Source organism: Leptosomus discolor, chromosome 2 (assembly GCF_034619465.1).
Source record: "Leptosomus discolor isolate bLepDis1 chromosome 2, bLepDis1.hap2, whole genome shotgun sequence".
Classification (NCBI taxonomy): domain Eukaryota; kingdom Metazoa; phylum Chordata; class Aves; order Leptosomiformes; family Leptosomidae; genus Leptosomus; species Leptosomus discolor.
Window position 1 is genome coordinate 88,578,440 of NC_141392.1, and position 14,479 is coordinate 88,592,918.

The 14,479-nt window shown below is 40.0% G+C and overlaps 1 protein-coding gene across 1 annotated transcript; it reads right to left on the bottom strand.

The window, feature by feature from the left end:
• Positions 1-3,639: 3,639 nt before the first annotated feature.
• Positions 3,640-14,239, bottom strand: MRAP2 (melanocortin 2 receptor accessory protein 2). The gene is made up of 3 exons (XM_009955471.2): positions 14,113-14,239; positions 8,853-8,952; positions 3,640-4,033 (listed from the first exon to the last, which is right to left on the bottom strand). The coding sequence occupies exons 1-3, from the start codon at positions 14,237-14,239 to the stop codon at positions 3,640-3,642; spliced, it is 621 nt and encodes a 206-aa protein (XP_009953773.1).
• Positions 14,240-14,479: the final 240 nt, after the last annotated feature.

The following is a 14,479-nucleotide window of genomic DNA, read 5'->3' on the forward strand; positions in this document are numbered from 1 at the left end:
TGTAGAAGGCTCTGGCTCTGTGTTGTCCTTGCTACTTGTTAATACCTGAGGCTACCAAGTAAATTCCATCCAGCTCTGCAGAATCTCTGGTTGATTTATTTAGCTTTGTCATTTTTCCCTGACAGAAGGATAGGGCAGATTAGAAGGGGAAAAGCACGTTTGACTTCCTCCTTTGCCAGTGGCTTCTGAAGAGTTTTGTGGTGTTCTTTTAATCACAAGTGGCAAAAAATGGCAGTATTAAAGTATATGATCTACAGCTCAGGTACATAAATACTACATCACATGACAAATCCACATAATTTACTTCACCTTTTAGCCTCAGAGACTGCATATCACTGGCTTTTAGTAGATAAGTTCATGGTTTTACCTTTCCCTTTGTTTTCACTACAAGCAAACATTTTCTGATTTTACATTGTAGTTTGTTTGGGTTGGTTTTTTTTTTTAAAAAAAAGGTACTCAACTAAAACTTGTTACACAGAAGAACATTTCACAAATATTCACCTTTGAAAACTGGAGTACATAACTTGACCTAGTAAATTCTTACAGAACACAATACATGTTTATGCAAACAAACATATGCCATTATCTTAGGGGAGCTCTCCATGAAGTTAAATCTATTACAGGTGATGCATTTATAGTGAGTTTTGAGAAGAGACTCTGAAACAGACATCCCTAGCAGTAAGAAAACTTGCAATAATTCAATTTTCAAACACCATTAAATTCTGATTACTTCCTTTGAAGTATTGCCCTGGTCAAAGCACTTTCTATTCACCTCATAATGAAACAACTCACATTGGTTCCCTGGAAAAAATGTATTTTTTAAAACATGTTATACAAAGGTGGTTATTACACCAATCCCCTGAGGCAAATCATATCTATTCTTTCTTTTTCCTTTCTAAGAACTAACGAAAAAATCTTTAAAATAACTGCTTTTTAAGACTGAGAAACTTTGCCTCTAATGCAGAGGCAGAGCAAAAGTCTGAATCAGACTGTGCTTCTGCCACAGTGCTTCTGAAGTCCTGCGGGAGCTGTGCAGTGGGGACTGCCAGGTTATTCTTCTCTAAAAAGCGGTGTGAAGGACTTTAAAGATAGAAGGGAAATAAGATGGAAAAAGAAGAACCATCAGGGAAGAACATAAGCAGGAACCAAACACTTAAATACCTTTACAGGATTAATTCATGCTTCAGACACTAAGAATAAATTCAAATGTGTGTAAGTTATGTTGGTATTATCGCTTGATCATTTTATTAAATACCTTTCATCTAGGTGTTACGTGTCACCAGCATCCATACACATGCATACTTCTCTTTTCTCCCCAAGCCAGCAGTTATGGACCCAAACAAAAGCCACAAAGATTTAAGGTAACAGAAGAAAAGCTTAGGTTAGCCCACTGGGAAGAGCAAGCTTTTCTTTTTCTAAAGCCAGGCCTGCATTATTTTGAAACCTAGTTTTAAACGCTTTAAAAATAGGCTTCATTTCTCAATTGAGAGGGGAAATGGATTCTACACAGATTTTCCCCTCATTTAAGCAGCATTTTTCTTTAAAAGCATGGCAAAAGGAAAAAAAAAATTAAAATTAAAGATCAAACATCACTGAAGGCAGCTCACTCATCCAGAAACCAGCCATAAAGGCCCCATTTAGTAGAAGTCCCAGAGCGTGTTAGCAAGAGCAATACTGAGCTTCAGTTCAGAAACAGCGTAACCATCAGAGAGCTAACAGTTGTTTGAGGTGCCTCAGCAGGAAGCAGATGCCACAATCAGAAGGCAGATTTCCCAAATTTCTTAGTTTGGGAAGAGAACCGGGAAGGCCACAGCTGCAGCCATCACAGTTGTGGCTAAGTCCTTCCTGTAAAAGGAGGCCTTCCCTCCACCTGAAGCAGCGTACTGGAAACCTGCACTGCAACCCATGCAGCTACGCTCATTTGTAACAGGGTTCACTTCAGTCTTCTCGTGGGAACTATTTTCAACAATACTCTGCTAGTTTTAAACAGTCTCTGCTTTGCTTTCAGTATAATCCCATTACTTTAAGCACTAGGAAGTAGTGCAAGAATTATATGTTGAAAACAGGAAATTTAGGTAAGGGTTTTATAATAAGGGCACAGGAGATAAGAAGAAAACAAAAGAGGTTTCCCCCACTCTTCGTATTCTTTAAATGCACAACCCATTCACTATTTTTTCTGTTTGTCAGGTGAAGGCAGAAGGAATTAATCAGCATTTAAGTGTCTGAAGAACATATCAGCAGGCCATTGCTACATTTTCACTCTGACACAAACCTGTTGTAATCAAAGCAGGTTAGTTTCCAGAAAACCCAGATAGGCACAGTACCTTGAATCCGCTAGTTTCACTTCAGTTAAGAACTTCCTGCACAGCACTCTTACTCCAAATCCAGCAAAGGATTTGAACCTGGTTCCTCTGCATCCTATGTGCTTACTCTAAAACCATTTGGCCATTAGTTACCATCTTTTGAAGAAAGCTGAAACGTAATTTAAGTACTGGCTAAGGTTCAGAACCTTACTCCTTCTCTAAAAAATAAAGGTTGAAATTACACCTGTTCAATTCCTTAAGAAACCTTCTGCTGGGAGAACAGCTGTGATTGCAACACCATCCCAAAGGAGTACAAAAAGAAGATGCAGCAAGTGCAGCTCAGCTATGCTTTTGGAACTGGTCCTCCCAACAACTCCAAGCCTGCTAGCCCTTCACTGGCCAACTAAGTCAAGAAAGGGCTGTTTATAGAGCCAAAAAGCATAGCAAGGTTCAGCCTATAAGCAAAGCATAACACCAGCTTAACATACCACCACCATTTGCTCTATTGGCAAAAGAATAATAGTTTTTATCTGATTCCCTGTGATTTAGCTGTCGAATCCCGCACTTACCAAACTGGAAGTTCCCATCAGCAATTAAAAAAATTCAAATTACTGTTTGTGTGTAGAATACCAATTCCAGGCCATCAGTGGGCAGCTGTCAGAATGCCACTCTGAAGTACTATAATCACAGGCACCAGTTTGCTTTTACTCAGCAGCAGGTGGTGGTAGCATTTTGTAAACACTGTAACCAAACAACTTAATATGCAAGGTATTCCCTCTGGAAGCTTTGTAAGTTGGGTTTAACCTGCACCGAAAAGCGGTTACAAATCAGAAACTGAAGTTAATGCCTAGCAGGTATCTATTGTGCTGCTCAGTTTCAGGTGTCCTTTTGGGGAGTGGCAGAAGCTGCAGAACCTCCCTAAGGGCTGCCTGTTTATTCATTGCTTCAGTCTTCATTCGAGGTTTATACTTTTCTTGGATGAGGAGTCTTCATACACCTCCCAGCGCCAGGCTTCAGCCTTCACAGTCCGCACAAATTATATTGTATCCCTCAGAAGCTGGACATAAGCAGTCATTTAAAAACAAAGAACAAAACAAGGGAAAAAAAAAAACAGGAAGCAAAAATAATGCTGAGCAAAAGGTTTAGACCACAGAAGGCATCAGAATAAAGCGTTTGGTGTTTTACATCTTGTCTAAACTGAGTTCTGTCAGCACAGCCAGCCTTACATACAATGAAAAGCACAGGTCTGAAATACCTTCTATGAAAACACCAGAAGGCCAAGAAAGGCTTCAAACCAGACGGTATCAGGAATGTTTAACTTAAAGTAAGAGACTTTTCAGTCAAGGATCCGATGGGAAGATTGCATGACCGATTTGCTTTCTAAAATGATCGGTGGCTCCGAGATGAGGAGATCATCCTCACCTAGTGAAGAGTTCTGCTCAGTGTTCACAAAGTTAGGAATGTTAAATTTTGTAAGACAATTTAGGTCCTCCTCAAACATTGCACTGCTCCTGGGAACTTCCTGGAAGTGGATATTACTTTCCAGAGCTGGACCTTTCTGACTTTGTTTTGCTTTGTCCAAATGCTCCACTTCATTAATGCAGAAATGGAAAAGTGACTGGGATTCTTCAGCTATTTGACGCGAAAAGACCCTCTCTGACTCCAGAGGTCTTCCAAAATCTGCCACAAAGCTATTCATGCGAAATCTTTTTTCAGAAGGTTCTGCATTGCTAGGGAGGAAAAAGAAAAATACAGTAAGCACAAAAGTAGAACTATTTGAGTTCTTAACTGCAAATTTGGTTTCAGCAAATTATTATCAGGAAGAAAGGAAAACCTACAGTTTAGCTACAACAGAATTTAAAAAGCCAGTACTATTTATTATTTTCTGCTGAAGCGATTTTAAATCTTGATTTGTCATGATAATTTTCCATGGGAGTAAGTGATCAGTGCCAGCACTCTTAAATGGCACTTCTAGTAATCAATATACTGTAATAACCAGCTCACTGAATGAGCTTAGAAATACTCTTCAGTATTTCCTCTTGATATCAAGTGGTATCAGGTTTTTTAAAAGGGCTTATAGAATGCTTTGAGAAAAATCTTTGATAGCTAAAAACCTTTCCAAGACATAGGCAGCACTGCTGTCACTAAAGGTATAGTTTGAGTGCTTGGTTGTCCAGACATCAAACCATCTTTTCCACTGACTTCAGCCAATGACATTCAGATTTCCTACTTAGGAGAGCTGGAACTAAAGATTGCTATAAAGACTGTCAGTCTTAGCAATTCAGACACACAGCCCAGGAAGGACATCTTAACATCTTTCTTGGAGTTTTCTACAAGTGTTAGCTCAAACCAGCTCCAATCCACAGGGACTTGTGCAGGAGCCATGAACAGCTGGGGCTGAGAAAAGCTCAAGCTAGACAGGAGTGTCACAGATTCTTTGTCAAGATGAATTTATATGCTGTTGTCAAAAAATTCAAGTTACTTGCATCTGAAAGGCAGCAGAGGTATTCAGAGGATGAGCAGTGAAAAATCTAAACATATTCTCAGAATATAAGTTTCGTTAAGTAAGAATTACTAAATCATTCTCGTAACATGTGAACATGTGGCAAATGACACTGGAGCCAGCTAGTTGGACACCTAAAGGTGCACGCAGCACTTACTGAGAAACACTACAATTGAATTCCCTCAAGCTGGCAGTAGGAGCTAAGTGCCTACATGCTTTTGAAAGCCTCAGATGGCACTTTCAGCAATCTACCCCTAAAACCTTCAAGTTCACAGAATACCTACCATTAGTGTTTCAGTCATAGTTAATCTTAAAGATCCCTGCTTCTAAAACGCTAATTTACTTCCATTACATGATATGAGAATTCTATCCTAACAAAAGCAGTTACTCGAGTCTTCAAATCACAGCAGTCCTCTAGTTTGTCAAAACCGTATCGGCTCAGTCTGCATTTCAAAGTGGAGCACGTAGAAGCATAACATTTAAATTCATGCAAGGCAGACCAGTAACTACGTAATAATAACCGACCATATAGATTGTATACACACCAGGAGACAAACAGACTGGAAAAGTAACGTGGCAGCCTTCAGACTGACATTTATGTCTTTATAATGGAACAGAAATCCCCACTCTGAATTTAAGCTGCGTATATAGTTTTGCAAATCTGTCCCCAAGACTTTCTATGTAGTATTGGGGCACAGACAGGGGAGGTGGCAAAGCAGCCCAGGAAGAAGGACAAGCACTATAGGCCTAGGAAGAAGTGACTTCTCTAATGGATGCATTTTAAGCTTTCTTCTGAAGTAAGACTAGTTCATAGGTGTGCGAAGTGCTTTATGATCCAGTGAGCTACGAAGGAGCAAAGGCTGGCTGTACAGAGGGGCACACAAGACTGGCAACAGCATCCTAACCTAAAGGGAAGAACAGAAGATGCAAAGAAATTTTATAGTGACCCAGAATGTTGAGGACATACGATAGAGAATAATCCTGCGCTCAAGAGCAGGGAATACGTGACCTAATACACAGTGATATTTTTGGTCTGCTGGATTCAGTATTAAGCTCTGGACTCAAGTGCACTGTCAGGGTACAGACCATTTTGCCCAGCATACCCTTCTAAGGGGGGCATATTGGTTTGGGACTGATGCTTGAAATTCCCCTCTCTATATCTTGAACACCCTGTCTCTCAACACTCCCTGAAGTGACCTGGGGCACTTGGCAAACCATGGAAAGGAGTATGTAGCCAATCCTCCAAAATAGCAGGCTTTGGCATCCCAAAGTGAACTCAGGGGATCTAAATGGATCCTTAGTGTCAACCCAGAAGCGCTACCCTAAACCTGAGAAACCTTCCTGAATGTGTTTTCAGCAAAGACATACAAGTATCTGTAGACGAAGTTTTTGTTTCAGTGGATCTGCATTTCTCCGAGTCACTTCCACCCCAGAATCCTTAACCAAAACCAACTGATTTCTTAAAAAAAAAAAAAATTAAAACCCCAGTCATTTCACCTTTACTGCAACTAGTTGTACAACCTGTCTCAATAGCTCCATGAAGCTTTGCGACTCCATCAGCCAACATTTTGTACAGATAGGTTACATGAACACATGCGTTTGTTGCACAAATGCATTTTTAAAGATGTTTTTAAGCGCAGAAACATAGTGTACCATCTTCTCCTGAGTGATGAATGACAGTGCTTTTCAGGCAGATATTTCGAAAGATTGTCAACACATTTTTTTTTTGTCGCAGAAGCTAACGTTCCACACATACTAATAGGCAAGCAAACAAAAGAAAAGTGCAACAGGCATCATCTCCATAACTAATTAAATTTCTACTTCTCCCCTTCCATATCCTGACCCTTTTCTTCTGGTTTGAGAATGAACCCAATTCTGAACATCTTGTACAATTTTGAAAAATGCATGCTATCATACCACTTTATATTGAGCCAAGAAAAGCATACTACTAGAAAAATCAGAGTATTCTACTTTGGATCAATCCATCTGAAGCCTGTTACACCTATCTCTCACGTTAATGGTACTTTAAAGAACAGTTAAATTGACTTACTGAAGTCAGACATGTCCATCAATCAGGCTGGCTTTCTCCCAAGACGCAGGAATCCCATTAACATCTATTTCTAAAGGAGGGCTGCATGACAGCCCACTAATGAGTCATGAAGAACCCAGTTGTGTATAAAGACAGAAGATGCAGGCAAACCGAAACCACAGTCTGCACTGCTTTTACAGGTAGGTATTTATGTTCTCCAGTTTTTATATACATGTATCAAAAGTAAGAGGAAACAACAGTATTCACTGCCCTTAACATACACCCAGATGATCTCTTTCCAGCACTGTACACATGCGGTTATCAACTCTCAAAAAAATAGTGCTCAAATTTGTTAAAGGTGCCAACTCAGCATACATAGTAAGCGGGCAAGCATTCAAGTACGCACCTCCCAAAGCTGCAAAGGAAGTTTAAAACAAATACATAAAGGAATAATTGGGCTCTCTTCAGCAACTGAAGAAAAACTGTATTAAGATTTAGGTCAGCAGGGACTTCTAGAGGCCTCTAGCCTAACGTGCTGATGAAGGCAAGGCCAACTCTGAATTCAGATCAGGTTATCTGGATGCAGAAGTCGATCAAAGATGGATGTTTCACAAACTCCCTAGGCAACCTGTTCCAAGAAAATTCATGAAGAAAGCAGAAAACCAGAGGGAGATATCAAGCAGGCCTCTTTACAAGCATAGAAACTTTTGACAAATACCCATATTAAATTCTTTGTTGTATATTTGACTTCATCACTACTTCCCTTCTCAAATTATTCACATGGGATACAGACTGAGATGCTCAGCTACAAAACAAGATCTCCAGGGAGACGAGGCAGCGCAGCAACACTTAAAAGTACTTCAAATATATTTGGGAGCAAGGTCTGGCTACTTTATGACAGTCCATAAGGGAGGCAAAAATACCAGCAAGTCAGTTCTGGGAAGCTGAATTCTTCTGCCTCTATTTCCTTCTCACAGAAGCAAAAATTTAGGAGCACAGAAGAGGCTTGCAATATATGTATGTCCTCTCTAATATGGCCCTGACTCTAGAGTTGCGCTATTACACGAAGTTTCAGAGCCAGTCTACAAATGATTAAATAGCAATTGGCCTTCAGCAGGCAGAGATAGGCAGGCTGCTTTAGGAAGCGACAGGCATTAACAATTGCCTTTCACAATCAGCTTCTCATCACTGCTACCTGCCTGCAAGTGATCTCACTCTCCAGAGTGGCTTTTTATTTCTACTTTATGACACATAAGCCTGAGAGGAGATGGGAGTTTGAACTTTCTCCGAGGAATGGACACTGACAGCCCGAGTGCTGTGCGAGTGCAGAGAAATGGTTGAGGCAATGGTCTGCACATACTTATCAGTCAGAAAGAACATGAAAAAAAAAAAAATAGGTTAGTTTGTGACTTTAGGGAGACAGTGGTGTTAAACAAGTGTGGAGCTGATCAGTGCTTCAGCATCTACTGGAATCTCTCGGCAGAAACTAAGAAACTCTGAGACGAGGGGAGCTACAGGGTTAAGCAAAGACTTTTGTAAATACTACCGGTAGCTACCTTTTGGACTTGAACACACAAATATCTGGAAACCCACCAGACTTCAACTTCCCTAACATCTGCACTGCATTTTATTTGTATATACTGTCAGTGTTCACATTTCTCTGTTCCACTCCATCATAACGTGAGCCTACCTAGAATGACCCCATTTATCTGCAGAACCTACCCATCAACTTCCTTTTAGCATGAAAATGCATACATGCAGCTATTCCCTTCTCTTACTGCATGCCTACTTTTTCCTAAATAGGGAACACTATTAATAACAATTCTACAGAATCGGTCTCCTTGGAACAAAAATTATTTGAAACAAAGATAGACTGCACCCTTTCATAAGGACGGACTAGAACAAGAGGGTGCTGAGCCAGTGCAATGTCAGCACTGTTGCTGCTTGTTTGGGGGCTGCAAAAGAAGAGATGCACCACTTAGCAGGCTGGATTTATTATTCCAGTTTTCAGACTCACTCTTGATGTGGTGCTCCTGTCTTCGTCAGCAGGGTCAGGACAAAAAACATGAAGACGACAAAAACCGCAAGACCAACCCAAAATCCGATCACAATGGAATCTGGTGAAAAAAGAGAAAACAAGATGATCAGTATTTCACCTGCACTCACAGAAAGTTTCCTTCCACATGCAGCATGACTGCAAATCGTAAAAGACTTTGCAGCTTATTCCTGCGTGGCAAAGAAGAAGGACAATCAGATTTATCATTATCTAATTTTAAACAGAAAGCTGCCATTGAAGCTGTTATTTCTAGCCTGAATTTTACTGATGTCTGGACAAACCAGAGGGAAGACACTGAATTCTCTTGGTGAGTAAAATAACAGCAGCTCCTTTTGTGATGCCTGGCTCATTTCCAAGCATTGCTTTGGAAACAACTTCAGTGCTAGAAGTCAGAAGAGAGGATTATTTGATTTTCAGCAAAACCCTCTGTCCCTGTAGAACTGAACTCCTGCTATTTTAAATTATTTCTGCCCCAGACCATTAGGTTTCTGCATTTTGATACATTTCTTTGACACAATAGATTCAGGAAGATCTAGCTTTCTTTTGGTGGTAAGATAAGAGCATTCTGAAATAAACGGAACCACAGATAAAACTATTTGTTACCTCAACAAGTATCAATAACCAACTTAAACAAGAAATTTTGGAATTATTTTTAATTTGGGTTTCCAACTTACATACAGAAAACTGCAATACAATGTCAGAGAAGCCAAATGGATTTGGATAAAAAAAGTCAAACTACCAACTAAAAGGAAAACTTCAGGGCAATAGCCAAATATACAAGCAATTGGGAAAAGCATGGCTTTTTGCCTGTGTGCAAAAATGTACCTACTGTTCTTATTTATAGCAAATGGACCCACAGATAAATTGCCAGTTCTACTTAAAACAAATCTATGTCCACTTAGGACTTCAAAGTTGATCCACAGTTGCTCCTGAAGGAAGCTCAAAGCTTCCTGGAATTTGATTAACAGAGGTCCAAGTGGGACAAACGTATTTCCAGACAATTAATTGATAAGCGTGCCCCAAAGTTACAGAGCACCATCCCAAACTATGACCTGGCCCAGGACTCACAGTGCACAGGTACTTTTTCACCTGTCATTCCAGTTATTTTTTTATTTATGCAAATATTCAAAACTACTACTTAAAAGTTCAAAAAAATTAACATACCAACATGCAAGAGGGAAGTCTCAGTCAGGACAGGTATCCTACCTACCCTTAACCTCTCATTATACAGCTGCTACTGAACCCCAAGATCCTCACTGGCTGTAAAGCTACACAATGATCTGTCTGACCCAGTGCAGCGGGCACAGCACAGAACTTTAGCCAGCTTGTCGAATCTCCTACAGGACTAAAGACACCGGAAAAAAAAGGAGTCAGCTATCCTGCCTGGTGCTCAACCCCAATGGTTAATCAGAAACCCACTGTGAAATATCTTCCACATTGCAAGGCAGATCTGGAAACTGGAAATCAATTCAAACCATTTGCTCTTTCTCTGTGAAGTCAAAGCGCCTGCTGCGACTTGAGATTTTCTCCTTGTGAAAATACTTTACCACAACCAAGTCACTCCTTAATCCCTTTTTCTGGTAAGCTAAGGACGTTAAGTTTCAAGCCTCCCACTGTAGTGTTTATTCCATCTCTGCCACATACACTCCTCTCAACACCCTTCGTAAAATAACTAGAGGGTGGTTCAAGTATAGGTCTCCATGATGGGGGCGTGGGGGGAACTGGGAAGTTTGGAATACTCCTTTTTGCTTAAAGCATACTGGTATGAGAGTATTTCTATAATTCCATGAATTATGAGCCCTAAATTACTTTCAGAATCATTCTATAAACATAGCCTGTATTCAGTGAGTCAAGATACACCTTGTGTTCGGCCTCACTAATAGAAAATAGCTCATGATTATCTACCATCCTACCAGACATTGTAGCACCTGAAGATTTCCTCTAAAAAGAAATACTCCCATTAAAAAATTTACCACTTAACCATTTACAGCCACTACAGTACCTACGAATTAGTCAGACATGCTACAGTGATAGGCAACTGCATTAATAACGAGAATGTAAAGTCTAATTAAGTAAGATGTCTAAAAATATACACATAGATCATATTGATCAAGCTGCAAAACTTGACTCATCAACTAAAGGAAAAAAAAAACATTAAAAATAAAAATCAAGATTCTGATAAACTACTATTCCCCACAAGAATCACACCTGCCAGCATTGTGTGCTGAATAACAAGCCTGTCTTGTCGTTTGTCTGGTGTTCCCCCTTGCCCCAACAGAATTCCTAAGTTTACAGAGCCTAAAGCTACATTTGCTTTATTGTGGCTGCTGACACACTTCCAGCCCTTGGCTGTATGGACTACATTCTTTGGACTTGTTTAAAATTAAAGCAGGAAGCCTGAATTCTCTTCAGTATTTCATTAGGCCTCACTCATTTAAGTGCAAATTATCCAAACCCTTTAACTTCTAAACCTTTATTCAAAATAAACAGTACATAACACAACGTTTACTCAAGAATATGGTGTAGGACTATATTTCTAATACTGTCTCAAGTTACAAATAGATAGGGAAAGTATCCCATGACTTTCAAGTTGCAGAATCAGTCTTCCTTTCCTTCCTAACACAGACTCGTAACATCCTGGCAGTAGCTCTGACTCCCCTGATCATTCCTACCTATTTTACATCTCTAATGTTACTGAGCTTTCTTCTGTTCCAAAGGCACAAAAATAGGATTTTCTTCTTATCTCTACCAATCAGAGGTATATCTTTTATTTTTTTTTAGTCATATATTTGAAACGTCACTGTGGCATTTGAACACCTCATCTTCTCCCTACCTCCACTTTTTTTTTTTAAGAAAATTTTCGTGTAGTCAACGTTTGTCAATATTTTTCTTTACAGGTCACTTTACATAAATTTTCCTCTGCTTTCAGAAAACAGGCTTCTGAATTCCTTTGTGTATACATTAAACTATTAGGAACCTCCCCTTGCCTACAATTAATTAAATCAACATTAATCCGAAAGTGGCCTCCAACTTTCTCTTGTGGACTTCATCTTACATTGTGGTTCAAAACAGTGCCCTCATTTTGGGGCATTTATTTCCTCTCACAAGGAAATACCTTTTGTATCAGAAATAAATAAATAAATTTTAACAAATCACACCCCGCTAATTTTAAGAGAGGCCAGTCATGTTTTACAGCTGGCCAAGTGTCACTGCCAGCCTGCACCACCTACACTGGAGTCCACTCTAAAGTGGACTCTCCAACATAAGTTACAGACATTCATTAACACCCCTCTGTCAATATCCAAGGTCTCCCTCCTAATGTAAACCCCAGTGTAGTCTCCTCTCCAGTTTAGGATTTCAGTGAAGTTACATGTCTGACCGCGTTTCCTCCACATTCCTCAACAGTCTCAACTCAGCTGAAAATAGCTAGAAGAAACAGACCAAGAACATACTGTGTCAAGAAATACCATGCCATACACACCACAGATACAGACTGTTCCTTTAACTAGATTAAATTCAGCCCTCTGAGAATGCGTGCAGTGACACTAAAGTAAACAGAGCCAACTGCAATCTATTAGTTAAGGAAAAACTGAACACACACCCCTCAAAAACCAGAAGGGACTTCCTAGGTCACCGATTCGACACTAGTATTAATCCCTTTCATAAGTACATCAAGCTCCACCTGAAAAACGGCTGTTCCTCCTGTCCCATTCTCCAGTAAGAGCTGTCCAGAACCCTCCTGCTCTAACCAGCACAGCCAGGCAGAGAAGCTGAGCTGCCACACTTCACATGGCAATCACTTCGATGGCAGTCCAAGGGCTGTTTTGTTTGATGCTATACCTTCCCCAATCCAGAGGTAACTATAATTGATATTATTTTTTCTCCTGTCACACTCTTTGATATACCAGGATAAAAAGAAGGCATGTACACAACACTGCAGCTAATCTTTGTAATCAGGTTTGGCCTCTGATGAAGCGGAAGAATGGAATATAAATTAGAAACATGATAACAGCTAACCTACATTTTTCAAGTACCTAACATTTGTAAAAATACAGACAGTAATCAGGAAACTTTTTTGGAAGAAAAAAAAAGGTAAAGTACACATTCTGCTCCAGTTTTTGGTTTGTTTTTTTGTTGTTGTTGTTGTTTTGTTTTTTTAAAGCATTAAAAACTTCAACAAGTTTCTTCTGTCCCTCACAGAGCCTCCCCAAAACCTCCTGACAGAGCACAGCCAAGGGAGATCAGCCTTTCTGGGCTGCTGTTTGCCACTGCAGGCACTCCTCTTTCTCAGTCCAAATCCTCATTGTGACAGATGAGGCAAAAAAATATATATCCCATCCTGGACCAGTGCTCCAGCACCGGATGGAGACACGTCCCCAATAGTTTCAAGACAGGTGCTCAAACCCTCCCACAGTATATCCAGCTCAAAAACAAAGAAACAAAATGGTTTGCTTCTCTGGCAACATGCTTGCAAAACATGTCCAGTAATTCTGAGTTGGTCTCCCTTACTTCTTTTTTTCTCCCCTACACATTTCCCCCTTAAAAAACCCAAGAAATTTCATAAAAACCAAAGCCCTTACCTAGACTTTAAGTGAATGTTGGTTCATATGTACTAGCTTGCCCTAGTTAAATTTCCTCTCAGTTCCTACCCATTTTTCATCTCTCTTGTCCCTGTCCTCCACTTGTTGCTTCTGCTGTAAAACAGCTCCAGTATGAGCAGAATGCTGAATTTAGCATGCTCTTATGAAGAAAGTCCCAATGATAAAAGTTTCTTCAGGAGAAACTACTTCTTTTGTTTTAAATCTTTTAAAAGCTTTATATTTTTTTCCATGAAAAAAAACGGGAAGCAGTGAGGCTGCCCACCACTGCCTTTTTAGCATCAGCAGGAAGAAGAACTAAGCAACACGGATCATACCAAGTATTCACCAGAAGCAGCAGTGGCTGTATTTGCTGTTATAAACTGTTCCTGATAGTCTGATATTCCTCAGTATTGACAAATTTCTACCCCAGCCAAGAAATCCATGGTTCTCTCATGCACAAGAAAAACAGTCAAAGACACAGAATAATGAACAATTATAATAAACAGAGTAACACTTCTAATTGTTGAGAATCCAAAAAATTAGGAAAGACATTTTTGTGCAATAATCAGTTACAAATGAAAAGCAGGAATATTAAGATGGGGAAGCTCAATTGCAATAAAGTATGTCTCTACAGAACTTACATTTATGAGCCTTCAGGCCTTCAAATGACACTGGTCCGTACTCATAGTACTCGTACTCCCAGGTGTAATCAGAGTTAGACAAGGCCTGCTGGGAGGTTCTGTTAGAAATCAGCCTCAGGGCAGACATCTTGCACCTCAATAAATATATACCTGTGGATATGAAATGCATTACTGGAGACCACATACTTCTAGTGCATCTTTTGATTTTACAGAGTCCTTTATTATGGGATCTCTTCCTCATCACTGTTCCCAAGAGCAGCCACTCATGCTTACAAGGCTTTCTCACACGTTCCTTTAAAATCCAGTATCACTGCCTCATCAGACAAGGCTATCGCATCCCCTCCCATTCCTTCCCCAGCCTTGGCTG